Source organism: Pecten maximus, chromosome 14, assembly GCF_902652985.1.
Source record: "Pecten maximus chromosome 14, xPecMax1.1, whole genome shotgun sequence".
Taxonomy (NCBI): Eukaryota; Metazoa; Mollusca; class Bivalvia; order Pectinida; family Pectinidae; genus Pecten; species Pecten maximus.
Genome location: NC_047028.1, coordinates 10,494,068 through 10,513,631, shown reverse-complemented (window position 1 = coordinate 10,513,631; position 19,564 = coordinate 10,494,068). Strand labels below are relative to the sequence as shown.

General features: G+C 37.1%; 2 protein-coding genes across 6 annotated transcripts in view; both read right to left on the bottom strand.

Moving 5' to 3' along the window:
• Positions 1-4,771: 4,771 nt before the first annotated feature.
• On the bottom strand, positions 4,772-9,231 carry LOC117341967 (tubulin beta chain-like). Its single transcript, XM_033903868.1, has 2 exons — positions 8,641-9,231; positions 4,772-6,704 (listed from the first exon to the last, which is right to left on the bottom strand). The coding sequence occupies exons 1-2, from the start codon at positions 9,160-9,162 to the stop codon at positions 5,865-5,867; spliced, it is 1,362 nt and encodes a 453-aa protein (XP_033759759.1). The 5' UTR covers positions 9,163-9,231; the 3' UTR covers positions 4,772-5,864.
• A 5,313-nt stretch (positions 9,232-14,544) lies between these two features.
• The window catches only part of LOC117341973 (zinc finger CCCH domain-containing protein 13-like), a 28,268-nt gene continuing 23,248 nt past the window's right edge, over positions 14,545-19,564 (bottom strand). For 4 of the 5 annotated variants that reach the window (XM_033903875.1, XM_033903879.1, XM_033903877.1 and 1 more), the window contains 7 exons: positions 19,282-19,442; positions 18,209-18,618; positions 17,819-17,928; positions 17,288-17,377; positions 16,889-17,083; positions 15,774-15,985; positions 14,545-15,415 (listed from right to left, as the gene is read on the bottom strand). In XM_033903875.1, the coding sequence (XP_033759766.1) occupies positions 15,260-15,415; positions 15,774-15,985; positions 16,889-17,083; positions 17,288-17,377; positions 17,819-17,928; positions 18,209-18,618; positions 19,282-19,442 (1,334 nt within the window). In that variant the 3' untranslated portion in view covers positions 14,545-15,259. The remainder of the gene's footprint in view (positions 15,416-15,773; positions 15,986-16,888; positions 17,084-17,287; positions 17,378-17,818; positions 17,929-18,208; positions 18,619-19,281; positions 19,443-19,564) is intronic. The other variant, XM_033903876.1, reaches the window with a different exon arrangement.

The window sequence follows — 19,564 nt, the reverse complement described above, 5'->3', positions numbered from 1 at the left end:
GCAAAATGTCTGAGGGTATAAACATACACATTTGTATTTAGTTTGTGATTATAGATTTTCTCACCGAATCTGTTACAATATACAGTATACCCCAACAGCAGCATTATGTGAATAGAGGTATTTATGGGAGGGACAAAGGGGAGTTACATCCATTTTCATGATGACCATAAACGAATGAAACTTTTAGCTATTTTCTCACTAATTGACTTCATTTACTGATTCTTTATATCTTTTTAACTCAGTTTGTCCCACTTTACACGGAAATAACACTATAGTATATGTAAGGTTTTCTGTCGTCATGACAACTTTTTAGTTACATTATAAGCAAACAATAGCCACTGACGTACAAAGCCGACGTAGAGAAACCGTTTGTTCCAGAAGAGTAGGCGTCCTATGCTTCAGCGATGACACATACTATGTCTATTGTAATCTAGGCCAAATGTAGGAAATGTAACGTCCTCAAAATAAGAACTGGGGTAATGACAACAGACAAGCATCTTCTAGCTTCATATCGAGTACTTTTTGACATTTAAAGGCTACAGATTGAGGAAGCAGGCAATTTCTATCCATAAATGGAAAATATACAATTGGGAAATTGAACTCACCACACTTGTCACTTAGCTTGATTAGTTATTTTGTAGGTTGATATTGATATAAGCATGATGTGAAAGTGCCTACATCATGTATTGTAGTTGATTTCGTGTTTTTAGGGTTTATGCAATCACCATGATCATATGATGCTTTCGCAATTAAAAGAAAACACAACTTCTCTATCTGAAGGTGACTGTACATGTACAAAGTATTTGACTTGTACATGTTCTGATAAGTCCATCGATGGACTCTGCCTAGTATGAAATAAAACGCAAATCGACAAAGAGAGGGGGCACAACATGTTTACATAGGTATGCTAATAGTTTGTTGGTCAAACATCTCAACATTTCATTCTTATATTGATTATCAGTCATTGTCGTATGTTTCGTGAATCATGTACCAGTACGATATAGTACCCTCGTTCCCTTTTATGGTAACGAAACTCTTCATAAGAAGAGAAGGAAGGTATTCCTTAAGTTTGGATTGGAGATTGGTGATGTGCAGAGTGAAACTATTTCACTTTCTCTATTTTCAGTTTTCCTCGATCCTTTACACAGAAGACAACAGTGTGTCTAGAGTAACAGTACAGTGGAGTGGAGTCACTTTACCCTTGTCACGAGGAATGCGGGGTTTTACGTTTATCTATACTTATTTCCTATTTAATCCCGGCTCTTTTTTCGTCCAATCCTTTTCAGTAGATATTAATGTCCTTTGCCATACACGTACGTAGGGTCTTGGGTAGGGGTGTTTATTTGAGGAAGTGGAGAGGAGGGCTCCTCACTGCATATCTTTCCCAGTGATCTTTTTGTGTTTACTTTACCTTGTGTTACTATACATGAAAACAATAGAAAGAGACAGAGAGCAGGGATTATCTATGATATGGTAACCTAGAACATGGGGACGATTTAATGCACTGCCTTGTGGTTCTCGAACGATTTTGATTAATCGGCTCAAAACCCAGCGTTGGACGACAACAGACAAAAAAAAAAAAAACAGAGAAAGAAAGTCTGTGGTTTTAGTTATAGGGGTTCATCATCCTCTCAACAGCGAGGGTTACATGACGAAGCCTTGGTTAGCGAAGATGTATGAGGACGGGCGTCACGGACTCCTCTAAATTTATAGTCGGGGTCATAGGAGGACGGGTGTCACGGAGACACCTAAATGTACAGTCCGGGTCATATGAGGACGGGTGTCACGGAGACACCTAAATTTACAGTCGGGGTCATATGAGGACGGGTGTCACGGAGACACATATAAATGTACAACCAGTGTTATATGAGGACGGTTGTCACGGAGACACCTACATGTACAGTCGGGGTCATATGAGGACGGTTGTCACGGAGACACCTACATGTACAACCAGTGTTATATGAGGACGGGTGTCACGGAGACACATAAATGTACAACCAGTGTTATATGAGGACTACAGTCAAGGTTATATGAGGACTACAGTCAGGGTTATATGAGGACTACAGTCAGGGTTATATGAGGACTACAGTCAGGGTTATATAAGGACTACATTCAGGGTTATATGAGGACTACAGTCAGGGTTATATGAGGACTACAGTCAGGGTTATATGGGGACTACAGTCAGGGTTATATGAGGACTACAGTCAGTGTTATATGAGGACTACAGTCAGGGTTATATGAGGACTACAGTCGGGTTATATGAGGACTACAGTCAGGGTTATATGAGGACTACAGTCAGGGTTATATAAGGACTACAGTCAAGGGTATATGAGGACTACAGTCAGGGTTATATGAGGACTACAGTCAGGGTTATATGAGGACTACAGTCAGGGTTATATGAGGACTACAGTCAGGGTTATATGAGGACTACAGTCAGGGTTATATGAGGACTACAGTCAGGGTTATATGAAGGACTACAGTCAGGGTTATATGAGGACTACAGTCAGGGTTATGTGAGGACTACAGTCAGGGTTATATGAGGACTACAGTCAGTGTTATATGAGGACTACAGTCAGGGTTATATGAGGACTACAGTCAGGGTTATATGAGGACTACAGTCAGGGTTATATGGGGACTGGTGTCGACTACAGTCAGGGTTATATGAAGGACTACAGTCAGGGTTATATGAGGACTACAGTCAGGGTTATATGAGGACTACAGTCAGGGTTATATGGGGACTACAGTCAGGGTTATATGAGGACTACAGTCAGGGTTATATGAGGACTACAGTCAGGGTTATATGAGGACTACAGTCAGGGTTATATGAGGACTACAGTCAGGGTTATATGGGGACTACAGTCAGGGTTATATGAGGACTACAGTCAGGGTTATATGAGGACTACAGTCAGGGTTATATGAGGACTACAGTCAGGGTTATATGAGGACTACAGTCAGGGTTATATGAGGACTACAGTCAGGGTTATATGAGGACTACAGTCAGGGTTATATGAGGACTACAGTCAGGGTTATATGAGGACTACAGTCAGGGTTATATGAGGACTACAGTCAGGGTTATATGAGGACTACAGTCAGGGTTATATGAGGACTACAGTCAGGGTTATATGAGGACTACAGTCAGGGTTATATGAGGACTACAGTCAGGGTTATATGAGGACTACAGTCAGGGTTATATGAGGACTACAGTCAGTGTCGAGGAGACACCTACAGTCAGGGTTATATAAAGACTACAGTCAGGGTTATATGAGGACTACAGTCAAGGTTATAGGAGGACTGGTGTCGAGGAGATACCTACAGTCAGGGTTATATGAGGACTACAGTCAGGGTTATATGAGGACTACAGTCAAGGTTATAGGAGGAATGGTGTCGAGGAGATACCTACAGTCAGGGTTATAGGAGGACTGGTGTCGAGGAGATACCTACAGTCAGGGTTATAGGAGGACTGGTGTCGAGGAGACACCTACAGTCAGGGTTATAGGAGGACTGGTGTCGAGGAGACACCTACAGTCAGGGTTATAGGAGGACTGGTGTCGAGGAGACACCTACAGTCAGGGTTATATGAGGACTACAGTCAGGGTTATATGAGGACTACAGTCAAGGTTATATGAGGACTGGTGTCGAGGAGATACCTACAGTCAGGGTTATATAAAGACTACAGTCAGGGGTTATATAAAGACTACAGTCAGGGTTATATAAAGACTACAGTCAGGGTTATATGAGGACTACAGTCAAGGTTATATGAGGACTGGTGTCGAGGAGATACCTACAGTCAGGGTTATATGAGGACTACAGTCAGGGTTATATGAGGACTGGTGTCGAGGAGATACCTACAGTCAGGGTTATATGAGGACTGGTGTCGAGGAGATACCTACAGTCAGGGTTATATGAGGACTACAGTCAGGGTTATATGAGGACTACAGTCAGGGTTATATGAGGACTACAATCAGGGTTATATGAGGACTGGTGTCGAGGAGACACCTACAGTCAGGGTTATATGAGGACTACAGTCAGGGTTATATGGGGACTACAGTCAGGGTTATATGAGGACTACAGTCAGGGTTATATGGGGACTACAGTCAGGGTTATATGGGGACTACAGTCAGGGTTATATGAGGACTACAGTCAGGGTTATATGAGGACTACAGTTAGGGTTATATGGGGATAGCAGAGGTAGAAAGAGCAGTCGAGTAAGGAAGAAAAAGATAACGATCCATGCAATGGGTATTTCATTTTATGACTTAGCCGAGTTTCCTCTGATCCCCGACACCATGTTTGGTGTAGGTCAGGGCCAGAGGAAACTCGGGCTAGAATATATAGTGTGAAAAACATATTTAATAAATTAATTAAATGTAAACTTTATTCATTTTACAAAGATAGCGAAACAGGTTATACCAACTTTTATTGATAACTCTAAATGTTGTTTGCCCGAATTGAAGCGCACGAGCGGTTTAACTGTGGGAGGGTACCCGGAGGAAACCCACGTGGTCAGGCAAGTGACTGTCGGCCTGTCGGGGATCCAACCCCAGCTGCCTAGGTGAAATGTGTGTTACCATCGTGCCACCCGACCACCCGAATTCATTACTGGAATAAACTTACGATTGTGAGTAACATATATAAATGTTTATATTGTCAAAGGCTGAATCCCGTATGTTGATGGTTTATGTGGTCAACGAATCAACTTACCAAACTTAAATAGTAAGGTATACCTCGTGGAATAATTACTGTTTATATCATTAAGAACAAAACATTTACAGTAAATCAAACGCTTTAATTCATCTAGAATAGAACAGCAAATTTAGGTCCAGGTCTCTTAGATTCTACAAAAGACAGATTGTAGAGGATTATTCGTCTGAAATCTTCAGTAATATATATAAATAACACTCAGCCAAGTTATTAATAATGACATTTTCAAATGTCTTTAAGACATGTTCTATTTTTGATAATATTTCGATTTTCATAATTCGACAAAAAATGCCTCAAAGGAACGGATGGTTGTATCAAAGTCTTCATGGTATGAAAAACAGTTCTATTTGAGTGAAAGGGTGCGGATTTAAAGTTGTCATAAAACACATTTTTCTTTCAGAGTGAAAGGGTGCGGATTCAGTTTTCATAAAGCACAGTTCTATTTGAGTGAAAGGGTGCTGATATAAAGTTGTCATAAAACACATTTTTCTTTCAGAGTGAAAGGGTGCGGATTCAGTTTTCATAAAGCACAGTTCTTTTTGAGTGGAAGCGTGCGGATTCAAAGTTTTCATAAAACACGGTTCTCTTTGAGTAAAAGGGTGCGGATTCAAAGTTTTCATAAAACACAGTTCTCTTGAAGTGAAAGGGTGCGGTGTCAAAGTGTTCATAAAACACAGTACTCTTTGAGAGAAAGGTCGCGGTGTCAAACTTTTCGTAAAACACGACTCTCTTTGAAAGGGTGTGGTTTCAAAGTTTTCATAAAACACAGTTCTCTTTAAGTGAAAGCGTGCGGATTCAAAGTTTTCATAAAGCACAGTTCTCTTTGAGTGTAAGGGTGCGGATTCAGTTTTCATAAAGCACAGTTCTCTTTGAGTGTAAGGGTGCGGTGTCAAAGTTTTCATAAAACACGGTTCTCTTTGAAAGGGTGTGGTTTCAAAGTTTTCATAAAACACAGTTCTCTTTTTTAAAAGTGAAAGAATGCGGATTCAAAGTTTTCATAAAACACAGTTCTCTTGAAGTGAAAGGGTGCGGATTCAAAGTTTTCATAAAACACGGTTCTCTTTGAAAGGGTGTAGTTTCAAAGTTTTCACAAAACATAGTTCTCTTTGAATTACTAGGTGTGTTTTCAAAGTCTCAATTGTAATCGACATTTAACAGATGACCTATGCTTGCTCGTCATGATCAGGTTCCTCCTCATCCTCTTCCTCCTCGTACTGGCGTTCGTCGTCATCGTCTATAGTAGCGTCCTGGTACTGTTGATATTCCGATACCAAATCATTCATGTTAGACTCAGCTTCCGTGAATTCCAGTTCGTCCATGCCTTCGCCGGTGAACCAGTGCAGGAAAGCCTTACGCCTGAACATTACCGTGAACTGTTCGGATACACGCTTGAAGATCTCCTGGATTGCGGTGCTGTTGCCGACAAACGTTGCGGCCATTTTGAGATCCTTCGGTGGTACGTCACATACAGCAGTCTTTACGTTACAGGGAATCCACTCCACAAAATGTCCAGAGTTCTTGTTTTGAACATTGAGCATTTGCTCTTCTACCTCTTTCATTGACATTCGTCCCCGGAAAAAGGCCGCGACCGTCAGGTAGCGCCCATTACGGGGATCGCACGCCGCCATCATGTTGCGAGCGTCGAAGATTTGATTCGTTAACTCGGCTACAGTAAGGTTTCGGTATTGCAAACTCCTGTAAGATGTCAAAGGTGCGAATCCAGGCATGAAGAAATGTAGACGTGGAAAGGGTACCATGTTTACTGCTAGCTTACGGAGATCGGCGTTCAGTTGACCAGGGAATCTAAGACACGTGGTGACGCCGGACATCGTGGTACATACGAGGTGGTTTAAGTCACTGTAGGTAGGGTTGGTTAGTTTGAGCGTACGGAAGCAGATGTCGTAAAGCGCCTCATTGTCAATACAGAACGTTTCGTCAGTGTTTTCCACCAATTGATGTGTAGACAATACAGCATTGTAGGGTTCCACTACAACTTCAGATACCTGTAAAATAAACATGTATATATTTATAATATATCGGAGATTATTTGCAAAAACATATGAGTGTCACTCCCTGGGAGCAATTCTTGAATGAGAGCATTCTAATGAAACATATCTATAGATTCGGGCTTTTACAAATGACACACTTGTAAGTCATGAACACCTTTCCAGACAAATTTAGAGATAGTTATGGTAGAGATCAAATAACTTAAAGTTATGACAACAAAATATATTTTTTACTGAATCTATAATTAATTTTTATTTCAAAGTCATGTAATGAATTTATTTCGAAGCCTTCATTGCATACCGATGGGCTTGAGTTTAATTACTATAGAATACATTATTGTACTTGAATTAGTATTCCGGAAAATTCATCAACTGAATATCCCTTACAACTACCACCAATATTAATAAGAAAAGTGATCAGGAACGCTAACAAGTCCATGGATAAAAACCCTGGTCCAATCATGGCAGATGTTGACCACAAACGTCTCTGTATAAAGCTACACGACAATGTTGATTATAACACGGTGTATACTTTGGAGATAAAACTCGTATTTTGATGACCATGTGTGTCAGCTATAACTGGAGATTAAAACATGATAACCTGCATTCATCACAGTAAGTTAAGTACCAAGTCCAAGTCATATTATTTTCGATAAAACCGTTGACGCATTCTGATACTGCACGAAAGTGTAACATAGCTCGCACCTGTCATATGCTTTCGTCCAGTGATCAGTGTGTCTAATCAGGACATCTGGAATGTGAAACTCGTTTATCTAATCAGACAAGTATCTACAGCTCAGGAATGTGGACACTGAGGCCAGTTTTGGCCAGGTTGGTCCATCAGTTAGCAGAGATTCAGATTTCGTTTTTAGGAATGTTAACATTCGTGACGCCAAACTCATCACTCCATTCACCAAGGGGTAGCAGCTATCAGTTTAATATTGCTGCTCACAGAAAAAGCATACGTCTTGTTAATGAATCCATATTCAAATATGTCTTTGTTACTCAACATCACATTATCTCCTACCATGTAAGTTGATTGACGTTTCTGTTCGGACACGTCGTCTGATTGCAGGGTGGCTATGGAGTTTAGGGACTGGCCTTTAGCGAGACGTAAAGCAGGTTTCTACTGTGATTATGGAGTTTGGTCTGATTAACCTTTGGTGAAGGCATGTCAATGTTTGGACTGACAAATTATTGTGTGAACCTGGTGTCGACTTTTTCTGTGGCTAACAGGTTTATACGGATAATCAGTGATCTTTTTCGAGGCACAATGCGGAATTTTGCTGTAGTTTTGAATTTTTGGGACTGACAAACTTTTGTGACATTGTGCAGAGTGTTGTGTCTATATGGATTTTTGGGACTTACAAAATTGGTTTAAATGGTGTAGGGGTTTTATTGTGGCTATGGATTTTCATGAGTGACAAAAGCCTTTGCGAAATGGTAAGGGGTTTTGTTATGGCAAATCATATTGGAGAATCATTAATCTTTAACGATAACTTACATGTCGACATTTGTTGTGGCCTATGGTTTTGAGGAGGACTAAACCTTGGTAGGATATGACCGAGTCGGGTTTAATTTTGGCGGGATTTTGGAGACCGATGAAACTTCTGTCGCGGCATTTCGAATCTTATTATGGCCTATGGCTTTTGAGGAATTGCTTACATTCGGCGAGACATGATGCCGGATTTTAATGTATGAAGTTTTGGTAATCGCCAACATTTGGCAATATGGCAGTTTTGTGAGGGCTATTGATTTGAAAAAAAAATATTATAAGCTTCAGTGGAACGTGATGTGTGTTTTTTTTTTTTTTTTTTTTTTTTAATTTGGTAGGATTTTTTTTTTTTGGAGGGGGGGGGGGGGGGGGGGGGGATTCACCAATTTTGTTGAAACGTGTGTTTTCTTATGGCCATGAATATCACGGCGGACTTACCTTTGGTGATGGCATGACAGAATAGGTACTCATAATCCGGTCGGGATACTCTTCTCGGACTTTGGAAATGATGAGGGTGCCCATTCCGGATCCGGTACCACCTCCCAAGGAGTGAGTCAACTGGAACCCCTGCAGACAATCACAGTTCTCAGCCTCCTTCCGAATGACGTCAATCACCTCTTCGACAAGCTCTGCCCCTTCTGTGTAGTGTCCTTTGGCCCATATGTTTCCCGCGCCACTCTGACCAAACACGAAATTGTCGGGACGGAATATTTTTCCGTATGCGCCCGACCGTATGGAGTCCATTGTACCAGGTTCCAAATCGACCAAAACTGCCCGCGGCACATAGTGAGCCCCCTGTGCCTCATTAAAGTACACATCGATTCGTTCTAACTGAAGGTCCGATTCCCCTTTGTACAATCCAGTAGGATCTATCCCATGCTCATCCGAAATCACCTCCCAGAATTTGGAGCCGATTTGATTTCCACATTGTCCCGCTTGGATATGAATGATTTCTCTCATGACGACTTACTACGGACTCCGATATACGTACTGTACTTTCTGAACTGTGCCTCCCTTTATGACGAAGCATCAGTTATCGCTTTATATAGGACGATACTCACCAGATACGTACTAGCCAGAGATAACGTGTGTATGTATACTAGTAGTGTCCATTGGACATTGTACACCTTGGTAGGTACATGTGACTCACAAAGTAAAACTATAAACTCAAATGATACCGATAATCTAATTTATCCTAAAGGTCAGGTCTTAATGGAACATGGTTTGGGACTCCAGTCCTACTATAACAACAGTAAAATAATAAAGGAAGTGGTTTAATTAAGAGAGATAAAACTTAATTGAGAGATGGCGATGATGGAGCGTGTCCTTGCTCCGTGCGAACTTGGCAGGACCGGGCCGGGTGATTCCGGCGACATTGTAGCTTAATTTACAAGGACCTCTGTCCAGATATCAGAGATGCTGGATTTGAACCAGATCAACATCTCTACTTCATTAATCTGCATACATGTAATAAATAATAGATTTCGATTTCCAAAGAGTGTATCGTTGGTTTTTTTTTTTTTTTTTTTTTGTTGGGGGGAGGGGGTAGAGTCCTCGCAACAATCAGGTTCATATGGGGACAAGAGAGGATATCGTACAGTGGGGTTATAATATAGCCGTGTGTATTCCCTTAAACACTGACTTTAATTACTATGTGTACGATTGTCTCAAATGTGACCAACCTGTAACGTGTTTAATTACAATAATATTATAACTTACTTTAATCACTGTTAATGTCAAAATGTGCAATTCATCAATGAAATATTCGTTTGACAATTCTATCGTTTAATCTCGCTTCCAATGTTGTAATATATCGCTTACCTGTGGAATTAAGCTAACAATACACTACAGTACGGACTGATAACATAACACTGATGATTAGTCTATTGCAGTACACTACAGTAGGTACGGATGTATGTAACATAAACAAAGCTAACAATACACAGTAGGTAGGTAGGTATTAACACTGAATTTAAGTCTATTTCAGTACACTTCAGTACGTACGGATGTATATAACATAAACAAAGCTAACAATACACAGTAGGTAGGTATGTATTAACACAGATGTTAAATCTATTTCGGTACATTACCTGTACCAGTGATACATGTTTGTTGACGTGGCTACAAATGAGTAACCATGTATTTCAGTCGGTTACATAGACATCGGTCTAAATCTAAATTAGTGATTCAAATGTTCTCTATAGAAGATAATAAGTAACCTTTAAATTGTACTTCTACATGAGAAATAGCATGTTTCTGTAAAGATTTTATGAGTATATATAGCATACTTCTATAAAGATTCAATGAGTATAACATACTTATGTGAATTTTTTTTCATACCAAGATGAAACTAAAAAAAAATTGACATCAATGCTTAAGTGAAGATTAAATGAGTATAACATACTTCTGTAAAGATTTTATGAGTATAACATACTTATGTGAAGATTTAATGAGTATAACATACTTATGTTAAGATTTCATGAGTGTAACATACTTATGTGAAGATTTAATGAGTATAGCATAGTTCTGTTAAGATTTCATGAGTGTAACATACTTCTGTTAAGATTTCATGAGTACAAAAATATATAGCATAGTTCTGTGAAGATTTAATGAGTATAACATACTTCTGTGAAGATTTAATGAGTAAACATACTTCTGTAAAGATTTAATGAGGATAACATACTTATGTGAACATTTAATGAGTATCATATACTTCTGTTAAGATTTTGAGTATAGCATACTTCTGTTCAGATTTCATGAGTATAGCATACTTCTGTAAAGATTTAATGAGTATAACATACTTCTGTTAACATTTCATGAGTATAACATACTTCTGTGAAGATTTAATGAGTATAACATACTTATGTTAAGATTTTGAGTATAGCATACTTCTGTTCAGATTTCATGAGTATAGCATACTTCTGTTAAGATTTTGAGTATAGCATACTTCTGTTCAGATTTCATGAGTATAGCATACTTCTGTTCAGATTTAATGAGTATAACATACTTATGTGAAGATTTAATGAGTATAACATACTTCTGTTAAGATTTCATGAGTATAACATACTTCTGTTCAGATTTCATGAGTATAACACTTCTGTAAAGATTTAATGAGTATAACATACTTCTGTGAAGATTTTATGAGTATAACATACTTATGTGAAGATTTAATGAGTATAACATACTTATGTGAAGATTTTAAGAGTATAGCATACTTCTGTAAAAAAATTTATTGAGTATTACATACTTCTGTTAAGATTTCATGAGTATAACATACTTATGTGCAGATTTAATGAGTATAACATACTTATGTGAAAATTTAATGAGTATAACATACTTATATGAAGATTTTAAAAGTATAACATACTTCTGTGAAGATTTTATGAGTATAGCATACTTATGTAAAGATTTAATGGGTATAACATACTTATGTAAAGATTTAATGAGTATAACATACTTATGTGAAGATTTAATGAGTATAACATACTATGTTAGGATTTAATGAGTATAACATGCTTCTGTGAAGATTAAATGAGTATAACATACTATGTGAAGATTTAATGAGTATAACATGCTTCTGTGAAGATTTAATGAGTATAACATGCTTCTGTGAAAATTTAATGAGTATTTCTGTACATACTTCTATAAAGATTTAATGAGTGTAACATACTTATGTGAAGATTTAATGAGTATAACATAATTCTGTGAAAATTTAATGAGTATAACATACTTATGTTAAGATTTTAGTTTTTGTATAGCATACTTCCGTAAATATGTTATGAAGAGTATAGTATAAGCTATTTCCATAAAGGTTTTTGTGAGAAGTATAATTTAATTCTACGTCTTTTATGAGAAGTGTAGCATACTCTGTAAAGTTTTTCTGAGGAGTACAGCCTATTTTTGTAAGTATTTTTTATGAGTAATATGACCTATTTCCGTAAAGATATAAAAGTATATTATGTTTCTGTAAAGATTTTTTTTTCTGAAAAGTATAACCTATTGCATACGTCGAGAATATCTTGAAAGGATTCATTCTTCATCCCTGGTTCGTAAGACCACACCTTACTGTACTGTACTGAGTCTGCTAGACAAATCCAAGTAACCAATGTACCCAGTCTATCGACAACAAAACAATTCCAAGTAACCAATGTTACCAGTCTATCGACAACAAAACAATTCCAAGTAACCAATGTTACCAGTCTATCGACAACAAAACAATTCTAAGTAACTAATGTACCCAGTCTATCAACAACAAAACAATTCTAAGTAACTAATGTACCCAGTCTATCAACAACAAAACAATTCTAAGTAACTAATGTACCCAGTCTATCGAGAAACAAAACAATTCTAAGTAACTAATGTACCCAGTCTATCAACAACAAAACAATTCTAAGTAACTAATGTACCCAGTCTATCAACAACAAAACAATTCTAAGTAACTAATGTACCCAGTCTATCAACAACAAAACAATTCTAAGTAACTAATGTACCCAGTCTATCGAGAAACAAAACAATTCAAAGTAACCAATGTACCCAGTCTATCGAGAAACAAAACAATTCTAAGTAACCAATGTACCTAGTCTATCGAGAAACAAAACAATTCTAAGTAACCAATGTACCCAGTCTATCGAGAAACAAAACAATTCTAAGTAACCAATGTACCCAGTCTATCGAGAAACAAAACAATTCTAAGTAACCAATGTTACCAGTCTACCAACAAACAGCATCAAGCTGCAACCTCTTTAATTCTGAAACGGGCATCATATTAAGACAACAGCGAATACCCTCCTTAAAACGAAAATGTAATTCTAACTCAAAATCTTTTTTTAAAAGGAGGGCAAATATGAACATAAATATAGATTTGCTGGATGACCTTTGAAAAACGAGAATAAGACCAGGTGTTCAAGAACAATAAGTGTCTTCTGCTTCCCGCAGGTATGCTAGCTGCAGGTTAAATCACGATCTCAAATGAGAGCGTTTGTGACCACTAGTCATATCAACCAGCATCAAACAAGTCTGACTTCATAACACACAAGGAAATAGGGTACTGCATAATGATAATGATTTCAACAATAAATTGTTCCCATGGTCTTCATCGAAGGTAACTATATTTTGATCACAAGAACATAATGTAGGGTACGATTGCGAGGGTGATGGAGTGCATAATTCTGTGAAAAATTAATTCTAAGAAATCGAGTGGGAGAGATCATAAATATCCCCCATTGCAGCTGAAATTGTATAGACATAATCAGTCAATCCGCTGTGCAACACAGAATAACAGTTAAAAAATGTTCATATGGGCGATTTCAAACTGGTTTGATATTTTAAGACCTAATACAGCAGTAAGCAATGCTGTCACTGTCCCTACTCGACACAGTAACAAACACTTATTATAACTAATCTTCTATGACTTGTTTATAACTAATCTTCCCTGACTTGTTTATAACCAATCATCCCTGACTTGTTTATAACCAATCATCCTTGACTTGTTTTATAACCAATCATCCTTGACTTGTTTAAAACCAATCATCCTTGACTTGTCTATAACCAATCATCCTTGACTTGTTTATAACCAGTCATCCTTGACTTGTTTATAACCAGTCATCCTTGACTTGTTTATAACCAGTCATCCTTGACTTGTTTTATAACCAATCATCCTTGACTTGTTTAAAACCAATCATCCTTGACTTGTTTAAAACCAATCATCCTTGACTTGTTTTATAACCAATCATCCTTGACTTGTTTAAAACCAATCATCCTTGACTTGTTTATAACCAGTCATCCTTGACATGTTTTTATTACCGATCCTCCTCGACTTGTTTCATTTATAAAAAATTACCCTTGACATAGTTTACTAAGATTTGATTGCTTCTCTGAGGTAATGTTTTAGATAAAATACAGTCTATCAAATTTGATTTGTCTTGTTGATATGTCTCCTTAATGTTAAGATGGTCGAGTTTAAGGCTTGTACTAGAATATACTGACAAGTTTATATTCCATGATTTTAACTTAAAATCATAGATATAATTGACAATGGAAAAATACAACAAACCTTCATGCCTTACACAAAAGCTTTTAGATTTTTTTCTTTTTTTTTCAAGGGAATTATGAATTCCGGATCTGATTCTATCTATTATTATATGATGGATTTAGGGAGAAAGACGGCCATGGGGGTCTTAATCTTTGAACATTTGTCCATATTTCCAACATTTTTGAAAAGAATTCAACGATTTTGTCAGGGATAATATTTTTCTGTTGTCTGGGGTTAAGTAGATATTTTACTGAAACAATCCTGAATGGAACTGTAGATAAATTATACAAATTTATAATAAATTCCATACATACAAATCTGATATTCATTTTATTTTACAACTGATACTGAAACGGAAATTACCAATTTACATAGTTTATATGTACAAATTAGCCACTTTAAAAGAGGATCCATTGAATTTAAGAATTTAACTTTTCATCACAAACATCACATATATTACAATACTAATCAGTGAATCGGAATTAAAATGCAATGATGTCATCAAATATTCTTGAACAACTCACACCCTTTTTATCACCTTGTGATTTCCCTTTCATCCTCTAGGCTTGAACAAGCAACACACATACCATCAAAATGAACGTGACTGAAACTTTCGTTTCGTTTTTCATCACAGACAATTAACTATAATCAAGAATCATACAATAATTAGACAATAGTATGTTTTGATAAAAATTCAAAAGTTCCATTAATACCAAAACTGCACTCTTCACAAGGTTTTTTAAATATGCACTTATTTGTTTGTTTAATTACCAGGTGAATATTTAAAATCATAAATCAAGTATCAATAATCAAAGCATTAATATGTTGTTGCAGTTTCTTATTGCACATAAAAAAATGTTCTTCATTGACACATGACCACTGGTTTGACCTCTAAATTCACAAGTCACATCCATGACCTTTTCTGACTGTGTTGATGTTGTATTCATCGTTGACATATGACCTCTGGTTTGACCTCTGAATTCACAAGTCACATCCCTGACCTTTACTGTGATGATGTTGTAAATATCATTGACACGTGACTTCAGGTTTGACCTCTGTGGGTTCGCTAGTCACTTCACTGACCTTTACTGACTGTGTCACATCTTTAAACAACTGAACACTTAGTTTACACAGGTCTGTATCTAACACAGGTGCATGGTAGGCATGCAAGTGATCTGGGTTCTGAAACAGAATACAAGTTTCTATTGAAATCAAAATTATATATTAATTAAAATCTTAATATCTCATCAAATGTGTTAAGTTGTTTTCTCATCTAAATGAAAATAAGTGGCCATACAGTATAAACGCCAGATTTGAAAAAGTAAAATATAAGCATTCTAAATAAATAATAATGATTAACAAATGGAGCTGGACACAACCTTTCATGTGATGGAGAGACAGACATATTCCGTTGCCGAGAATATAATTATTTTTCAAAGAAAACTTTTGAAATTACATAGCGAATGCATGCCTCCAACAGGGAGAAGTTAAGAATACTGTTATTTTGTTCTCCAAGCTGGCAGAGAGCTTCAGTTAATACCTTGTATAATTTACATAGCTGCCGTCTGATGTCAAGGTCACGTCGGGCACACAGTCCATGACGATTTGGTCCAATGTTGTGGATCAGTGTGGCTCTCTCCTGCTGATGAGCCACCTCATTCAAGTGAAGCATTGCCACATCATTATGCCAGTGAAATGCTGGAGCTGCCTTCCCTCCCATGTCTTCTCCAGCTTCCTTTTCTTTCTCTTGCACTGATTTTATAAAGCAAATGGCCCAGTTGATACAGATCATGATAAATAGAATACAGCTTAGTTACTCAGTACATATGGGGTTATTCATTGGATCAGAATTCTATAATATTTACTTTGTTTATAACAGGGCATAACTACAACTCAATTTTGATAAAATAAAAACTTTCCCCAAATTGAATCTAAATCACCCCACAATAACCTAAACAAAAAGTTATCCTTTGTCTAATTACATAATAATAATATCTGGTAATAGTTTTTCTTCGTCATTATAAGTTTAGTGTTCATTAATTCTTAAGTTTTAAGACAAGATAGTAATGACAAGATAGTAATGTAACCTTTTAATTTGGGAACCCAAAAACCTACTTTGTTACAGTATCAGTGTTATCAACATACATGTATTATGATAGTGAGCATTACACAGGATATTGTGGATCACAATGGTGACGGTGAAGATATAATGGTGATGGATATTGTGGATCACAATGGTGACGGTGAAGATATAATGGTGATGGATATCGTGGATCACAATTGTGATGGTGAAGATATAATGGTGATGGATATCGTGGATCACAATGGTGACGGTGAAGATATAATGGTGATGGATATCGTGGATCACAATTGTGATGGTGAAGATATAATGGTGATGGATATCGTGGATCACAATGGTGACGGTGAAGATATAATGGTGATGGATATCGTGGATCACAATGGTGACGGTGAAGATATAATGGTGATGGATATTGTGGATCACAATGGTGACGGTGAAGATATAATGGTGATGGATATCGTGGATCACAATTGTGATGGTGAAGATATAATGGTGATGGAAACAAAGACTTTGTGATCAGACAGGTGGTGGACATGACCAAAACTTTATTTTATTTGAAGACTTAGAATACTAACCCTTGTCCTGACAGAATGATTCAACTTTCTTGAATAACTTATCACCAGCCAAGGCTCGAGATACACCTAAATTGGACAGGATAGCCGCTGGCTTATACTTGTTTAGTGCAGATCCTGCCATTGGTTTCAGGAGAGGGTCACTCTTGAAGCTGGAGAAATCAATCTGTAGGACATCCACAATACCAGGAGGTGCTGCTGGAAAAAAAGTCAGAAAATTATACTCCAAGTATCATAAAGGAATACATTTCTGACTTACATAAAACAGAACAGGCAGAGCCAAATTCTGATAATTAACAAATTATTTATTAGTTCACTGGATGGATTCTAACACAAATCCTGCCAAATTATTGCAGATAAAATTCAGGTGTACTTTACAAATCATAATACATGTATACACACCAGTGTCTGAGTCCTTCGGCTCCTCATCACCAATAATACTCTCCTCTTCACTGGAAATCTCATCATATGACATCTGGTCATCATCTTCATCTGAAGTAACAGAATAAAGAAATTTACAAGTCATCACATCTTTTGAACACAGAACATCTAAATAAAATTTGTTCCTGAAATTCAAAACAAATTCACAAAGATCCTCAAAGAACAATGCTCTACCAATAAATCGGACCATTAAATGATTCTCTGTGTTGGGTTCACCATTTTTACACACAAATTCACAAAGAATTGATATATTACTAGAAATGATGCTACATACCTAATGTCTGAACATTTTATTACTGATATGTTATCATTTGTTAGGCAGAGTGAAATGTGATCCAATATTTCTACACTTAATATTGATACAGATATTTTTCATTTTCAAATCGATGAAATATTCAAGACTAATAAAATGATATCACACAAATAAATGTAGTAAATATATATTTAACAGCTAGATGATAAATTTTTGGCAGATTTCTGAATTTTACAAACCTCCAGACTGATTGTCTTTATTTTGTGGCGTTTGTGGCAACGCCTGAGACTGGTTAGCTTCCTTCTGCTCGTCAGATTGTTGCTTCGAGACTCCTTCTATCTGTTCTTCCCTGTCACAATATAATATTTCAGATGATTAAGTTGTCTGATGCGATTGTTGTCACACAAGTAAGTTGTCGAACATTGTCAAGTTTTGACATTTAAGTTGTCTGACATCACATACTAAACACATGATCTAAACATGAATTGTGAAGTATAAATTCATAAAAGAAAATTTTATTTCAGTCTTTCTACAATCATAACTTTTCAAATTATGAAAACATTTTTCTGTACAGTGAATTATTTGACACTTTGCTGATTGAGATAATATCCGGGACACTGTCAGCATACCTTATTTCCCGATTGTTTTTATCTTCTGCCATCCTACTTGGACTTTGACCTTCACGTGACCTTGTACTTGGGCTACATTCTCGTGACTTGTGACTCAAGCTGCGATCACGTGACCTTGTCCTAGGACTCCGATCTCTTGATTTTCGTCGAGGACTTCTGTCACGTGACCTCCTTCTAGGACTGCGGTCAGGTGTATGTCGTTTTGGGCTATGCTCATGTGACTTCCTAGAAGGGCTTTGATCCCAAGAACCTGTTGTACGATCCTTGCTGTCAGCATCAGGACTATTACTATCAAGATCCAAGGAGGACCTTCTCCGACCTCTATCACTGTGTTTGCTGTTGTGGCTGCTTCGACTATTACTACGGATACGACCTTCATTACGGACATGGTCTGGTATTGCTGAGCAAACCTTTGAAAAGTAAAACAAAGAATAAAAGACATGAGACGAAAACTGTACGTTATGAGAGGGAGAAGACCAATATTTTTACTGAGCAAATCTAAGGCATGCAATGCTGGCTTATGCATTATAAATGTTAGTTTCCTTCATATATATGGGCATGAAGGTGAGAAAATGCCTTCTAAGCCTAATATTATGCATTGTTAAAAAAATTGTACCACCTGGATGTAATACAGTTCAAAAGAATTTAGACTCCTTATTGACTTAAGGGCATTCCTTCTTTTGGACATCAGAAACATGCCCAATTTCTATTGATGTTTGTGCCTACATGTAATGAAATTAACACCGAAATGTACAGAAAAAAGGCATATCTCTGCAGTAATTATAAATACTTTGTGTCGAATTAAGAATTTTCAGGACTTAATACTCGAAGGACTTTGGTTTATCTTGAGAGTAAAGCTGCTGTATTAATGTAAAGATTATAACATTTACTACATGAAAAAAATATTCATTTTCTAATAAGTTTAATTTTGACAACCTAAACTTTATTCAAAGGAGGAATGCCCCTTTAAATCGAAGTGTTACAAGACAAAAAAAACCATATTTGGTAATCACAGGAATATTTCAAATGCAGACAATAAACATCTATTTGGGACCACTTAAAAGTGGTTTTACCTCTGCTGCTAGTCCTGTGGGTGGGGCATTCTCCCTGTCCCCTGAAGCAGCCTGGGATTTATGGTTCAGAAGGTCATCACCGGAGTCATCAGTCCAGTCACTGAATCTATGATCCTCACCTCGACCACCTCTTGACCGACCCTCCATTGGCAATGTCACAACTGTTCCAAAATAGCAATGGAAATAACTCATAACAACCATTCTGAATCCTTGAGAATGGGCCATTAAAATGAGACAAATTGTATTCATGGACAAATGAAGACGGAAGTAATCTTATATTTGA

What these genes read in the sequence shown, in the direction of transcription:
- LOC117341967 (XM_033903868.1), bottom strand. Translation starts at nt 9,162, where the DNA reads ATGAGAGAAATCATTCATATCCAAGCGGGACAATGTGGAAATCAAATC. An exon ending in CTGTCATGCCATCACCAAAG is followed by an intron (nt 6,705 to 8,640) that starts GTAAGTCCGCCG and finishes TTTATTTTACAG; the next exon opens with GTATCTGAAGTTGTAGTGGA.